This window comes from Martes martes, assembly GCF_963455335.1.
Source record: "Martes martes genome assembly, chromosome: 9".
Lineage (NCBI taxonomy): Eukaryota > Metazoa > Chordata > Mammalia > Carnivora > Mustelidae > Martes > Martes martes.
Window position 1 is genome coordinate 43951242 of NC_137896.1, and position 16930 is coordinate 43968171.

A 16930-nucleotide genomic window follows, 5' to 3' on the forward strand; every position below is an offset into this window, starting at 1 on the left:
CTTCCACATACCCTCACCTTGCCTCTGCCTTCACCTCAGTCAACCTCTATCTGGTTTTACCTTCACCCGTCCATGGCTGGCTAGCTGCCTGTCCATCTTTAACTGCCTGCCAAACTCTCTGCCTGCACCTACGTACCTGTCCATCTACACCTCCCTGCTCACTTCCACCTCTGCCAGCTGGTCTATCTACATCACCTGTCTGATCTTCTATACCTGCCTGCCAGTTTGTTTATGTATCAGCTCATCTGTAAGCCTTCCCGTCTATCTGCTAGGCTGCTCTCTGTTTATATCTTGCCTTACTCACCTCCTCTCCGCCAGGCTCTTATCTGCTTATCCAGCTAGCCAGGCCAGTAGGCAAATATAAACGTATAGAAATACCTGGAATGATACTCTTTTAACATGAACACTGCTTGCTTAATGGCAGTATTTTGAGTGATTTGAGTGATTTGCTTAAGACTTTTTATCTAATGAGCATTTACTTTTTAAAAAATAAAATATTCTTTAAAATGAAACCAACAACAAACAGAACAACAAATAACCTGTACAGCAGTGCTTGGAACTTTTCAGATCCAGAACTAAGGAAGACATGTTAGAGAAGCATATATGCATTTATATGCAGTATTTACATAAATAGATGCTGTTTTAAAAGTTTCACAAAGAGGGCGCCTGGGTGGCTCAGTGGGTTAAGCCGCTGCCTTCGGCTCAGGTCATGATCTCAGAGTCCTGGGATCAAGTCCCGCATCGGGCTCTCTGCTCGGCAGGGAGCCTGCTTCCCTCTCTCTCTCTCTCTGCCTCTGCCTGCCTCTGTCTACTGGGATCTCTCTCTGTCAAATAAATAATAAATAAAATTTAAAAAAAAAAGTTTCACAAAGAAATACTAATCCTTAGAACATGCAGTGCACTCTGAAATGTTTTGGTCTATTTTATTCTATTTCATTATTTAAAAAAAATACTGGCCCTTTTCTTTTTAAAGATTTTATTTATTTATTCATTTCAGAGAGCACAAGCAGGGGGAGAGGGTGAGGGAGAAGCAGACTCCTTGCTGAGCAGAGAGCCCAGCATGGGGCTTGATCCCAGAGCCTGGGATCACGACCTGATCCGAAGGCAGATGCTCAACCACCTGAGTCACCCATGCACCTTAAAACACTGGCTTTTGATAAGTTGATTTCATGACCTACAAATGGTTACAACAAGTAGTCCAAAAAACACTGGCAAGAAGACAAGTTTGCAGTGGAGTGACCCCAAGACCAGAACTGGCCACCTGAAGCCTCTACCACTCACTGCTAGCCTGCCTGCTGGGGGCAGCAGTAAACTGAGGCTGCCCTGAGAGCCACTGAACTTTGTCTCCCTTCAGCTACCATCTATTTCCATTGCCTGCAACCCACTAAACCATGCAGTCCTAGAAGACTTGCACAATTAGCCCCTGCCACGAGCCTCTTTGCCCCGGGGTCCCTCGTCAGCATTTATTTTCATGTTCACATAGTCGACATCTGGTCCTCTGCCATCATGCACTGTTCTCTGGTGCATACACACAATTTTACCTCCCCATGGAGAACATGCACTTCCTGAATGTACATTTTAAACTTTAATGGCCTTTAGGCCTAAAATATTAAATAGTCTCTGAATACTTTAAAATTGGAAAGAAATTACATTATGCCATCCAGAAAGAAAAATTCATCACTGACCACAAGAGGGCAATAGAATACAATGTTAAAACCCATGCCCCTTCAAGCATCTCTACTTAGCATAAAATGTTTTTTGCTTCACAGCACAAAGATGTCTCAGAAGTTTGGTAGTAAGTAGTCTGCAGTTAACGTCTGTGGCCCAAGCTACTTCAGTACTGAATTTAGACTGGAGTTAGGACTAAGTGGAACACAGAATTTAGAGCACATTCCTGCCAATAATGGATGCAGACAGAACTGTCCGTATGATAAATTAGCAATTTATACAATGAAAGTAAAACCACATTAGCATGTATCTCGTGTGCAAAATTTATAAGCTTTGTCAATCATATCTAGTCTTATAGTAAGCACTGGCATCCAAGAGCTTAAAACACTGCTACAGATCAGGGTCTGCAAACTCTGGCCTGTCATCCAAATCCAGCCTGCCAAGTGACTTCCATAAAGTTCTTTGGGAACACAGCCATGTTTTTTTGTTACATGCTATCCAGAGCTCCTTTCTCATTACGAAAGCAGAGCTGAAGAGCTGCGACAGGGCCTACGTGATCAACAAAGCCTGAAATATCATTATCTGGTTCTTTATAAAATATATGACCTCTATTCTCAATTATATGCCCTCTAGGACCGTGATGATTTCCACTCAAATTAAATGGTTACCAAGTACCTTCCGTGCATACAACAGGAACACAACAGGGCAACATTAATGGGGAGAATAGGGTAGATTTTTAAATCATGCGTTATTATGATAAAAGAATGTTTTGGCGGCATGACATAAACAGTATAGGTTAGAAAGTGATGACATAGCAGGTGTGGGGCTCCAGGGAGTATGCTGCTAACCATGGTCAAAGGAAAAGGAAGTAGTGGGAGTGAGAAAGTCCCCTGCATATCTTGCTCAGTGATGGCTCAGAGGAGGAACAGGAGACAAGGATCACAGGAAGGCTAAAATTAACAAGCACACAAGAACACAAGTCCTGTTAAAGAAGTGGTTGTCAGAAGCTGTTGTTAGGAAAGAAAATAAGCTAAGCTCTGGCTTCATTATCATTAAGACACCATTAGGATGTCAGACAAGATCACCAGTTGGCATTTCAAAAGGCAAGTGTGCAAACAAGAAGCAAGGTCTAGACAAAAGGCTTGACTGGGAGTCTCATGCCACATGGCTGCTGGCTCTGCACAAATAGCTGAAGGCCCTAAGCAGGCAAGTGTGGTGTTACAGAAGAAGAGGCTCAAGCCCAGAACTTGGTCAACTCTTGGAATCTGGGGTCAAATAAAAAAGGGCCCAAGAAATAAGATAGAGAAGACACAGTTAGGGAGTGAGAAGAACCAAGGCAGTGCTGAGACCTAGAACCAGAAAAATGTTTTATGAGGGAATTTTCACTGAAGCTTAAACTAATATTTTCTTTTTTTTTTCCTTAAAGATTTTTATTTATTTATTTGACAGAGAGATCAGAAGTAGGCAGAGAGAGAGGGGGAAGCAGGCTCCCTGCCGAGCAGAGAGCCCGATGCAGGGCTCAAATCCCAGGACCCTGACATCATGACCTGAGCCGAAGGCAGAGGCTTAACCCACTGAGCCACCCAGGCACCCCAAACTAATATTTTCTTAAGTCAAACATTTTTATTCAATAAAATACAAAATATGGTAAAACCTCCAGACTGCTATGGATTACACTGGGACTTTCATTCTTGGTTGATTTTTCCTTAATGACAGTCTCAGAAGTAAAAGGGTTAATCAGTATCTAGAAGTCTTGCCCCTCCACGAAAAACTCTTCATGGTGCCCGTGCACCCTTCCTGTGTATGCACAGGGCTCCTCCCTTTCTCCCCAGTGACCATGGCTCCCTGCCATTCAGGGGCCTCACCCTCTGTGCGGGTGCCCAGACTCAACAGCTATTCCCCATTACATGCACACGCCCACAAAGGAGCCAGGCTCTGTCCCCCAGGGCACCAGTACCAAGATGAGGTGACCAGTGGCTCCACTCCACACCACAGAGCTGCTGTCTTTGCTGCACCGCAGGTTCTGCTTCCTCTGTCAGAGTTTCTCCATAGCAGCACTACCGACATTTGGGGCCTGATGTTCTCTGTCATGGCACAGTAGAGACCCTGTCCTATGTCTGTAGGATAATCACTGGGTACTACTCATTAGATGTCAGTAGCACTGCCTTCTCCCCAGCTGTGACAACCAAAAGTGTCTCCAGACAATGCCCAACGTCCCCTGGGGGTCAAGCCAGCCCCAGCTGTCGCTCAGGGCTGCTAAGTGTTGTACAGCCTCTGATCTAACTCTGCTATCTTCTTCCTTACTTGCACCCACTTTCTTGTTTGCACTTCCCCACCCACCACAGTGTCCACCATCAGGGTGCTGTATCAGCGTCAGCCCTTGCTTTCCCCTTGTTCCCCTTTTCCTCTTATGTCATAAATACTTCTATCATATATGCATGCCATGTGTGTTTGCAGAGAAAGTACAACCATCTGCAGAGCCTCTCTAGAGCTCCCTTGGGCCTTCGGGACAACACCAGCCTGGGGCTCCGCTTTGCCATGTTCAATTGTTGATGAGTATCCAGGAAGGGCTTTCTTCCCACCTACCTCTGGGTTTCCGGTTTCTTATGGACACAAGAGAGTATTTTGGGGATTATTTGCTCATATATGCAATTTCCCCTCTATATGTGGGAATTTTATAAACAAAATCTTAAAGAATCATAAACAAAATTACAACACTCCACATGACAAATTAAAAGCAGGATTAGAGGAATCATGATTCAGTCCTGTAATGTAGCCCAACTCATCAACAGTATTTCTTGCAGTACTGTGAGCAAAAGAACAAGAACAAAATTGATGGCTTCAGAGGGAAGGGGGTTGGGGAGAGGGGGTAACAGGGCGATGAGTATTAAGGAGGGCACGTGTTGTGATGAGCACTGGGTATCATACCTAATGAATTACTGAATACTACACCAAAAACTAATGATGTAATATACAGTGGCTAACTGAACATAAAGAAAAAAAGAACAAAACCCTCTTCAATTTCATGAACTCACAACACACACACACACACACACACACACACACACACACTAACCTGACGAAAGACTTCGTTCACAAAGTTGACATAACCTCGCGTTGACAAAAGAATCCGCTGCACCATTTCATACACAGTTCGGTGCTCTTCTTCAATGCTACAAAGGCTGGAGTTGCTGAGTCTTCGGTCCGACAAGGTGCTGCTGTTGGAATGGTTTTTGTCTTGCTCTGTGGGACAGCCACCATCCAGCTCGGGCACCCTCTCTTGCCCCACACTGCCACCAACAGTCTGGAAGAAAGCCATTACCACCTCTGAGTGGGCCTCTTTGACATTCAAGAACACCCAGTGAAACTGAAGACTTGCTTAATTTTAAAGGACTCGGGTTACCATCAACTTGAAGGCAAGCTAGACACCAGCACTGCTCAGAGCACAAGGGGCTCCAGGACCCATACTCACCAATTTCCCAATTCACCAGCTAACCTCTCCCCAACTCAGTTATTTTAACAGGAAAAACACTAGATTATTGCAGGGAGGGAGGCTGTGAAATTTTCTCAACGAAAATACTTTAACTTATATTTGCAAAATCATAGAACAAATTGTGTCAGTGAATTTATACTATGATCACCTTTGGTTTCTAAATTCAGCACTCACTCTATGGTCACAGAGATTTGAAAGTTCAGTAGATTTTTTTGAGCCACAATACTGGAAAGCATCATTTGATTCATGAGACTAAGTGACACTTGACAGAGGAGTGTCAAAATCTTTGGAGGATATTTTATGAGAAGAATCTTGATCTGAATTTCATATTCAGAATCTCAGATTGAACTTAAACTGATATATTTACAAAATTTTAAAATTTTAGAAGGCTTTAAGAGCACAAAGAAATAAAATAATTCATGCTCACATATTTAAGGTGGATTTCTGCTCTCATCTCCCCATAGAATTAAAGGTTTCCTCCAAATACAATACATGTATCATTTTGCTTCATTTTTATAAATTTCACTATTATTTTTTAAGTGTCAAAAATGTATAACTCAAATATCACTAAAATTCTACCTACTGTGAATATTTTTTACAACAAATGATAAGAGATGAGTAATACAAAACAGTTATTTCAGTAACTACCAAGGACAGTTTGAAAGCAGATATCCAAATAGCAATCTCTAGGGAAAATTAATGGAAGATTATATTTATAATAATTTTTCTCTTCATGCCTTAGCTATTAAGTCTGTGTGGCTTATCAAAGGTACTGTCATACTGTGAGATGAGCTGTCCTATAGAAATTATTTTTTAAAAAATTTCATCCTTTTGATGTGTCAACTATCTTCTGCAGAAAAATAAAATTTTACTCATTTTTTTCTTATATATATGTGTATCTATATAATAACTGATACATATGCATATACATATATATGTATTTTAATCTGTAAAGTATGGAGGTTGGATTAAGTCTAATGTCTCTTTTATGGCTCAATAACCTGTGAGTCTTGGATCAATAACTTCCATCTTCCCCACAGGCCAAAAAAAAAGGGTACATATGTACATATGCAGCAAATTTTAAAAAATGATCACAAATTCTATGACTCCCTCTTCCCTTTGATTCATGAGGGCTCTGTGACTATGTTAACCAGTGGAATAGGGTGGAAGAGATCTGTGCCAGTTTCAGGCCCAGGTACAAAAGACTGATAGTTACCACTTCCTATCTCTTGGAACATTTGCTATCGGAGCTCTGACTGGCCAGAAAAGAAGTCCAACAACCCTGTTACAGAGACCGCATGGAAGTGGGAGGCCCAGCTAAGCCTCACCTTCCAACTGCACCCATCAAAGTAATAGGCATGTGCATACAGCCATCCTGAACCCTCTAGACTAACCAGCCGCCGGCTGAAGGCCACCACCCACTGACCTCAGTTAATGCCCTATTAAGCACAAGAATTGACCCACAGGATCCTGCCTAAATTTTTTACCCAAAAAGTATATGAAATATGACAAAAGGGTTGTTGTTTTAAACCACCAAGTTTTGAAGTCATTACATAACTAATTGAGTAACACGGCAATTAGGAAGCTAAAATAATGTAAATAAAGAAATATATTTAAAGGCAACAAATTCTTTTAAAAAGTGCTCTGAACATACAGAAAAACAAAAACAGACCCATAAATACAGAGAACAAACTGGTAGTTGCCAAAGAGGAGGCAGTGGGTGGACAAGCAAAATGCGTGAAGCACAGTGGAAGATATAGGCTTCCAGTTATGAAATTATTAAGTTGCAGGATGAAAGGCACAGCATAGAGAATATGGTTGATGGTACAGTACGGTGAGCACAGCATAACATACAGACTTGTCAAATCCTATGTTATATATCTGAAACTACTACAACATTGTTTGTCAACTATACTTCAATTTAAAAATCAAAGTAAGTTTAAAAAGATTGAAAGTGAGCTCTGTTATCCAAATAGAACAAGAGATGGATTTCCCATCATGCCATAAATGGAAAACAATTTCTCTTGATAGAACAATGCTTTCCTTAGCCTTAGTCCCTACTCCCTCTGCAAAAGGCTACTTTCCAAAAACATCTGTATGTTTTGACAGGTGTTTATGTCTGCAGTGAGTGATGAGTGAAAACAAACTGATAATCCAAATTTCCTCATATCTTTCTCTTTTATGAAAATGAACAGTAAAAGCATACATAAGAATTAAGCACAGAGAGAGGTCCATTTCCACCCACTACACTCAAGCTGGAATTCTCAACTATTATTTAGTATTAGGTGATTCTGGTGGCAAACTCCAAAATTGGTTTTCACTTCTTGGGCACATGAGGAAGCCTTGGTCGGTGCAACGGACATACCAGCTTGGCCCAGGCCTGCACTGCCAAGGTTCAGGAAATTGCATAATATAAGCTGACACTTACCCTTCCCATCAACCCTCCCCAACATCTGGTTTCTTCTCACTGACAGCTCATACTGAGACCTGTCCACTGTCAGGGTCAAGCTAAAGGGGGCACCACAAACTAGGTGGGAAATGACAGGATGCAAACACCATTCTGGTGGGGATGCCTGAGGCCACTGAATGCCCCTGTCATGATTCTCCAACACAGCTGGGGGCAGCCTGCACCGCCTGGGTAGAGCTCTAGACACAGAAAGTACTGGAGTGGTAGTCAACAAACAAATGCATTTGTGTAATATATAAACTCCTTTAGGGTTGTCAATTTGTGGGATTCACTTTTTCTAACTGTTCACCCCATGAAATACAATTTCAGGAAACCCACAGCCCATGGATCATTATTAAAGGGCGCATTCAGACTCAGTCAAAGTGTAACTAAGGTTTATCATACAAATAAATACAATATCATTCAAAAAAGCTGATACCACCTCAAACTTTCTTTTCCACTCTCAAATGGGCTTTTATGGGTTTTAATGTCAATTAATGTGTTTACAGAACAGGTAAAAAATGGTAACTACTTAAATTTTAACATCAACACTTTGCTTTCTCTAATGTATGTTGAAGTACTTTTATCTCATACAAATATGAATTACTAAGGACTAAATCATACTTCACTGAACACATTTTCAGCTGAAATGATGCACCAAGAATGCACAGCTTTGGTCAGGTTTATGCTGTTTTTGTCAACATAGTATACGGGGTGTAAGAGCTACTGTCTTTTGTTCTCCCATGGATATTTGTTCTACCAGATTCTTCAAGTGGTAAGAAAACTTAGTCTAGAAGATACACTAATTCCTCTCCTTCCTGGTGAAAAAATACTGTTAAAGGCATTAGTTTTAGATCCAGAAGCAAATCCACTTTGCAAAAAAACACACAAAAAAGCCCTCAAACATGATATTTAGTACAGTGATAAGGGCAAAAGTGTAAACTCCATTTGGAAACAGCAGTTAAAATATTGTTTTGAAGGGCTTTTACAACAGCAGTATATTCTGTGAAAAGAGATTTTGGATCAACTGACTTGAGTCATATTTACTTTACCTAGGCAAAATTAGATTAAATTTGAAATTCCAAACAAAAACTTTTAGGACACAAATGAAATTATATGTGCTTTTATTCCTGCAACTGTCTCCAAAATCCAATATTCAATGGTTTAAATTGCTGCATTTCTCATTTGCAATGCAGATGAAGAGAGGAACACAGCAGACACATGTGAGATGAGGTGTGAGGCACAGAAGGGAGTACAGGAGGCAACTCATCAGCTGAATAGTGACTCCCCCAAAGATGTCCATACCCTAATCCCCAGAAGCTTTCAGTACCTTACCTTACCTGGCAAATAGGATTTAGCAAGCATGATTAAATTAAGGTGTGAGGGGGGGGAGAGATTATCCTAAATTATCTGGGTGGTCCCAATGTAATCATGAAGATCCATAAGGAGACAGGAGGATCAGACACAGAAGGCAATGTGAAGATGGAAACAAAGGGATAAAAGGTGGTATAATGAAGGGCCACAAGCTGGGGAAAGCAGGCAGCTCTAGAAGCAGGACAAGGCAAAAAAATGGATTCTCCAGAATGTGTTCCTCCAGAAGGAACACAGAACTGCCAACATCCTGATTTTACCACACTGAGACTGATTTTGAACTTCTGAGCTCCAGAACTGCAAGATAATCAATTTGTGTTGTCTCAAGCCACTGAAAGTTTGTCATTTGCTACAGTGGCACTAGAAAACTAGTAGAACAACTCACTGTGATCATATTGAGAGTCTGTACAATGGAAGTGACCATTTCTATGTTCGGCTCTCTGCAGGGTGTGGTAGCACTGGGCCTGGATAGTGGACTGCCAGCAACCATTCCCCCCCGCCCCCCATAGACCCCAGTGCTCCATGTGCCTCCTCCCCTGCAGCCCAGGTCACGGGAAGCTGGCCCCATTCACAGTACCAGGGAAGGGTTCTGTCATGGAAGCCAGTCATGTCCCTCCTGGGCCATTCACATAGCCAACTGTACGAGAGTCAGTGTCTTGTTACTGCTCTAGGAGAGACAGGTAACCTAAGTTGTTCTACTCACACAAATGGGAAGGGCTTTACAGAAATATCTGGGTTGTCTCTGAACATGAACAAGGAAGGCCAGGCCCCTGCTGCTGGCAGCCATCTTACAGTCAGCAGAGAGTGGAAGACAAATCTGCCAGAGGAAAAGGGCATCAGTGAATCTGCTCTAAGGGGACCACGCTTTATGCATAAAAGCAGGCCCCTGCCATGAAGCAGCTGCTCTCAAACTTCCCCAAGTGGTCCTGCTCTACCCAGCACAAAGTCCCTAAGCAACTCAATCTGCTAGGAAAGCCCATTTCTCTGTGACCAAGGACCAGAAGAGAGGGAAAGTACACCATGGGCCCCACGCAGAAAGAGGTCTTCACTGAAGGCCTTCGAGAGAGACGGCCTTTTCTTCCAGGCATTCCATGATGGCACCCCGAAATCCTGAGATGCTCTTCCACTCCTCCCCCTGGGATCCCAAAAGGGCACTTGGGAGTTGCATGGGTCCTTCCAACAGTCCACCTAAATGATTCCTGAGGGCCTGCCTGGTGCTGGGGATTGGTGAAGGCAACACAGGCCCCTGGTCTTATGCTCTAAGGTCACTGGTACTTGAGCAAAGGAGGGAAAATCAGACAGTCCAGGAGTCTGCACACAACAGCTATTTTCTCAGAACATCTCCCTGGCCCCCAAGATCACTTCGTCATGGCAATGTCAACAGAGCACAGCAAGTGCTACCTCAGAGCTCCCTGACACCTCAGCAATAGAGAGAGAGCCCACCCATAAACCCAATCCCTAGAACCACCATCCTTGAGGAACCAAAAACCCTAAGAGTCAATTATTTTGCTATGTGTTAGCATATTTTTAATCCGTGTAAAAGATAAGAAGATGAATGACATACCTGTATGATTTTGGGCAGTACATCAACTCCATTTTTAGTGTTTTGGGTTGTAGTTAGATACTTCTTTTCCAAAAAGAAAGTTACAAGCCATTTAATAAAAACAACACGAGCTGCCATGTATGGAATTTTTGTACTGTAAATGTTTTCATTGTCTCGAGTTGTAGTAATGTACACTGGCTTTGGTCTCAAATGAGGGATGTCTAGAAGAAAAAAGAATACAGGATTAGGTGAGTGAGTGTAACCCCCACAAACAGCTCAGTTTTTAACAAAGCAGATACACATTTGGTTGTATGAATAGCAACTAAAATTAAAGTACCAGAAATTCTTAAAAATGACATCTTTTGGTAGACTTGTTTCTAATTCTGCCTTGTGATCTGACCGAGATGGGACAGTGGCTACTGTTACTGCTAGCTTGTTACACCTATGGCATACAGCTATGGAAGTACTAAGCTAATAACTCTCTAACAAATTTCAGTCATGATATGCGACTCTAATGTAAAAATATTTCCACATACGTTATAACAAATTTAATTTTATTTTAGGACTAAAATAAATCTAAAAGCATGTATAGACATTTTTCATCATTTTAGGTATTTTATTACTTTTCAATGATTTTAGGTATTTTAACATCCAAAACTACACTAATCAAATCTATGAGACTAGTTTTATAGCCTTTCCCTTTAGATGAATCCAAAGAATAGAATCAGTATCAACTACTTTATGTCTGAAAGAATTCATCTTTGAAGTATTAGACATCACCATTTTCATAGAACTAATAAGAAGTCCCTTTTTCATTCTTTAAATTTCATAATCAAAACAAAAAATTACATGGTATTGGATTTGAGCTGCAACTTGCTGTATATCCAACTCTCTTACTAACTTTTATACAGCTTGGTGGTACCTGCATGAGGCAGACAAATTATCAACAACAAAGAACTTCATTTTCAGTATAATAAAGTGTACTATGTTTTCCACAGTGAATATAGACTATTTATAAAATCAGAAACTAGTTCTGGAAAAAATACCCACATACAGATAGCTAACAAATACATGTATCAGTAACTCTAAAGGTTAGTACTTCTACATCTTTTGAAATGCACCAAGTTTCTGCTGTTATCCCCTGATCCAAGTGTGCACACGTATGTGTATGTAAATAAACAACCAAAAACAACTGAATTAGTAGTCCACATTTCCCAGATGGATTAATGTCTACTGTGACCTTTTCCCCTCCAAAATTATTTCTGATTATGCATTTTAACTAATTTTGCCTGCTTTCAAACAATAGGGAGAAGAAAATTTGCCTCTCCACCCTGGCACCAATCAAAGGGATACTTCTGTCCTGTGAGCCTTCATTTTTCATAGAAAAAAAACTTCAGCAGCCAAACTAGAAATTCCTTCATGTTTCCTTCCTTTCTGGGGCTTATTGTCCCTAGGTTGCCCAGCTGCCCAAATATTGGCCCCTCCATAAGAAGCTGTATGTAGCACCTGTTGGATGAAAGATCCAGGATAAAAGAAAGGGCCTACTGTGGGCAGCTGCGTGGCCTGGGCTGGCCTGCCTCCCCATTGGCCACGGTCTGTAGTCATCATACCCCACCACCCATAAGAAAAGACTTAAAGAAATGCAAACTTTAACATCCTTGTGTGAGATAATGAACATGGTCTTCAATGAAGAGTTTCAATTTAAAAAAAGCCTTAGAAGATTTTAAATATAATTACATCAAAAAAAATCATGACACATACTGAATTATTTCTGAGTACAGGAGCCACAGTCTCCCTGAGGTACAAATAAATAGTTTGTACAAATAGGTAAAATCATTTATCAGGAAACTTTAAACCTCTTAAAATAAAATTACCATTAAATATAAGAATAAGAGGACTATTCTACTTAAAAATAAACAAAAGTCAGTTTGAAAGAGAATGGACAGCTTCCCTGTGGACATCTGCTATACACGTTCCAATCAGTACTTACCAAGTACAGGTTTGTAGATGTTTGTTAACTTAGTAAATGATGGAAATAAATGAGGAAGATAATACTTTCGAAACAATGTAAAAAGAAATTTAAAACCAGTATCTTGATTCTCCTTATTCTTCCACTCCAAGCTTGCAGCCTTTGGATAATATGTGGGAAAGAACATATGTACATTTACATTTTAACTTAATGTCTACTAAACTGAAATGCTGTTATCTTAGTAAAATTCCTAACCTAAATAAAAAAAAAAAACCTATGTTGACAAATACTGTTGACAATCATGTAATGAAATCGTATCTTATAACTCAAACAATGACAAGAATGAATATTTCAAAAGAAAATGGTTAACTATGTTAAAGATATTTTTACTGAGTATTAAAAAAAATCAACCAATGATATGTTTTTAAACTCGTTCTATTCATCACGCCTCTATTTTTTTTTTTTTCACCAGTTCTCTATAATGACTTAACATTCTTTCTGTCCTTAAAACATTTAGTCAGATGTAATCTGGTACTTTTTTTTTTTTTAACTCAAAAAGGGCCATTTATAATAAATAGGAATTAAGGAAATAATCCCTTACAAGAATTTCACCCAATATTACCTACATGAAAAATCAGTATCATCAGAAGGCAAAGCTACAGAAACTTGGAAAGTGCACTGTCCTTATTAAAAGCAATCCCCAGGCTAAGATAAGCCAGGCCTGCCTGCCAGTCCAGCTACACCTGTCACAGGCTCTTTATACTGGTTAGAACACAGAGCACTCTAAAGCATAGCTTCCCAACCTCCTTCATATCACAGCCCACTTAAAAAGTGGAAACATCTGTGCAGCAGCAGAGGTCAAGGGATGAGGGGCTTTGGCTGGCCCTGGGGCAGAGGGGCTCTATGTCCGTAGCCTGTCAGCAGTTCTCGGGGTGAGCCAAGGGAGAAAGTCTGCTCAAGGACTCAGTAGAAAAAAGGAGGGAAGAAGAGTGGGATGGATACAGACATAAAAGTCTGCACACGATTCAGGGGATTCACAGTCTGCATAAAAATCCCCACCCTATAACACTGGCATCCTTCCTCCAGCGGGATTCTGGGGATTATGTGATATCTGAGGTTGCACAGCTCTTTAGCTACACATCTTAGAATGAGACCCAAGTGCCCCAACACATCCAACTTCTCAATACTCCATGCCAACCTCTGGGGACAGATAGAATGTCCTACCACTTCTGAACAGGTGGAATTTGAAATGCAGGTGGAATGGGCCAGTAGGGCCAAAATGCACAGCTTCTAGAAGACAACAGAATACTCTAGTCTGCTCTTGGGACTTTGGAGTCCTTGTGTTTCTGGTGCTGGCCAAAGGAAACGGGAGAGGAGAGCAGAAAAGACTGCTCAATAGGACAGAGTAGTTAGAAAGGGAGGCAAGAACCGAATCTTGAGGGACAGCAGAGAGAAACAATCCCCTTAAGAAAACTGGCAAGAATTCCTGCCTCACATTTCATCCATTTTGAGTTTATCTTTGTGAATGGTGTAAGAGAATGGTCGAGTTTCATTCTTCTCTATATAGCTTTCTAATTTTCCCAGCACCATTTATTGAAGAGCCAAGAGGCCCTTCAACAGACAAATGGATAAAGATGTGGTTCATATATACAATGGAATAGTATTTAACCATCAGAAAGGATGAAATACCAAGACCTAAATGGTGGCATTTGGGTTAACACGATGGAACTGAAGGGGATTATGCTAGGTGAAGTAAGTCATGCAGAGAAAGACAATTTTCACATGGTTTCACTCATGTGTGGAACATAAGGAATAGCACAGAGGACATTGGGAGAAGGAAGGATAACTGAAGGGGTGAAATCAGAGGTGGGAGACAAACCATGATAGACTATGGACTCTAGCAAACAATCTGGGTTTCAGAGGGGAATGGGGTGGGGCATGGGGTAGCTGGGTGATGGGTCTTAAGGAGGGCATATATTGTAATGAGCACTGGTTGTTACACAAAATAATCAATCACTGAACACTACATCAAACTACAAACTAATGATCTATTGTAAGGTGACTAACATAACACAATATAAATAAATAAATAAATAAATATAAATAAATGAATGAATGAAAGTAAAGTGGCAAGAAGAAAGGGAGGAGGAAAGTAGGAAGAAAACATTAGGAGAGGAGAGAATATCATGAAGAAGGGGCAGTCATTGTCAGATCACCTGAAAGATTAAGTAAGGCAAACACTAAAGTGCCCTTCCTCTGGACTTGACCTCTAGACCTCCTTCATGGTCTTGGGCCTCTGTCTCAGCAGTGACAGGGCAGAGGCCGGTGGCAGTGAGTGTCAGGAGAGGAGGTGGACTGAGCAGAGATTATAACATCAACAAACTTGGTTGTGGAGAACACAGAGACTGGACAGAGTTCCCAGGAAGAACTCAGAGACGTGAGAAGTGCTGGCTGAGAGAAAAGAATTCAGTAGCTTCTTTTGGAACCATACCAGAAATGCAGACTAGGGGAAAGAGATCATGATCTGAAATCATGAACTAATGATAGTAACTCTGTATTCAGTTGGTAAACTCAGAGAAAGGAACACATGACATCAAGTAGGTCTGTGCTGGTGACACAGAGAGATATCTCCATATGCTTTCGCCCAAATCTTCCTACCTGCTCTGCCTATTCCTGATCTGCTCGGTCAGCCTCTGGGCTTGCCTCCTCCTCCACACCCCCTCCCCGTGCTAGCATACAATCAGGGGCCAGGAAGAAGTGAAGAGGCAAAAATAGACTCATGTACCATGACGTAATAGAAAACACACATGGGCCTCTGCCCCCATTTCCTGGCACAGAGCCCCTAAAACCCTTATAATTTCCTAAGTGATAAGAGCAATGGGAGCATCTTTTCTTCTAATAACAACTCTGGGTGGGCTCCCAGATGGCTCCTGAGTGAGGACTCCTCAGCAGGAAGACCACACCACACCATGATTTGAACTTAGAGTCTTCAGCACCCTCACCCCATCCCCTCAATTCCTCTAGAGAGGGGAGAGGGGCTGGAAGCAGAGCATGTCTATGTGAGGAAGCCTCCATAAAAATCCCAGTAAGCAGGGGTTTCAGGGAACTTCCAGGTGAGTAATCATATCCATGGACCAGGAGGGTGATGAACCCCAACCCCACAGGAACAGACATTCCCATGCTTGGGACCCTCCCAGACTGTGCCCTTTGTGTCTCTGCATCCGGATGTTCATCTGTATCCTTTATCATACCTTTCATAAATCGCTGAATGAAAACAAATGTTTCCCAGAGTTCTGTGAGCCACTCAGTTGAACCTGAGGAGGAGTTGAAGGAACCCCTGATTTGTAGCCAAGTTGTAGAGAAGTTGTAGGTAACCTGGGCCCCTCCTACTTGTGACTGGCACCTGAATGTGATGGAACAATCAGTCTCACGGTACTGAGCCCTTAACCTATGGGATCAGATGCCATCTCAAGGCAGACAGTGTCAAAGCTGAGTGAAACTACAGGACACCCAGCTGGTGTCGCAGAGTTGCCTGGTGAGGGAAAAACCCACACACTCAGTAACCACAAGTATTAGAAGTGAAGTGTTCTGTGTGAATGTGGTAATAATATGAAAGTAGATCGGAGAACTGAATTGTTTCCTTGACATACACACTCACACAAAATATTATGTATGCCAGGTCTTTGCTGATGTTATCTGGCACATATTCTAGTTCTAGTGAAGTACCAAAAAGAATCACCTCAAAGAAAAAGCAAAATTAAAACTATGGATGAGCTGGAAGAAAAGATGCAAGGTTTTCTCTTTCACATCGAGAGGAAGACCATTCCTGAATTATCCATGATTTTGCTCTTACCTGAATAACCATATATTTCAACAGTATTTGAAGAAAAAAGCATGTTTGGTCCTCAGCGATCTTTTCCCCTGATACGGCTGGCAGGAGCGGGGTGATTTCTTCTGGATATATCTTTGCTGCAGAGTGGGGGAAAAAAAGGAGAGTTCTTTCACCAAAGTTCAAAGGGTTTTTTAAAAATGGCCTCCATTGGGACGCCTGGGTGGCTCAGTTGGTTAAAAATGGCCTCCATTAAAATACATTTGCCCCTCCATTGGAGCCTGCTCACAAGACACTCCAGGCCAGTGAGCATCACGGGCTTGGAAATATGGTACAAATGCCCCTGAAGCCACCTCTCCCTCTAAACCATTCTTCTCTCTGCCAAATTCTGCTTTGGTCAGCCTAAGGATCAAGTACCTGTCACTGGGCAATAAAGTGATATGCATTAATCAATCAATGGCCCTAATTGGCAAGTTTCTTAAAAACTTGGGACACAAATTGCTGCCATGACTACTCCCAGGAGGCAGCTACTGTCCTTCCATGAATGCAGCATGAAAATACACAGCTGGGTGAGCAGATGAATGTCCACTCATGAAACAATCATGATGAGG

At 41.6% G+C, this 16930-nt stretch overlaps 1 protein-coding gene across 2 annotated transcripts in view; it reads right to left on the reverse strand.

The window, feature by feature from the left end:
* Positions 1-16930, reverse strand: part of RALGAPA2 (Ral GTPase activating protein catalytic subunit alpha 2) — a 317564-nt gene that overhangs the window by 227367 nt on the left and 73267 nt on the right. For both annotated transcript variants that reach the window (XM_080812607.1, XM_080812608.1), the window contains exons 7-10: positions 16344-16459; positions 12512-12650; positions 10543-10742; positions 4745-4972 (exon numbers count right to left, since the gene is read on the reverse strand). In XM_080812607.1, the coding sequence (XP_080668733.1) occupies positions 4745-4972; positions 10543-10742; positions 12512-12650; positions 16344-16459 (683 nt within the window). The remainder of the gene's footprint in view (positions 1-4744; positions 4973-10542; positions 10743-12511; positions 12651-16343; positions 16460-16930) is intronic.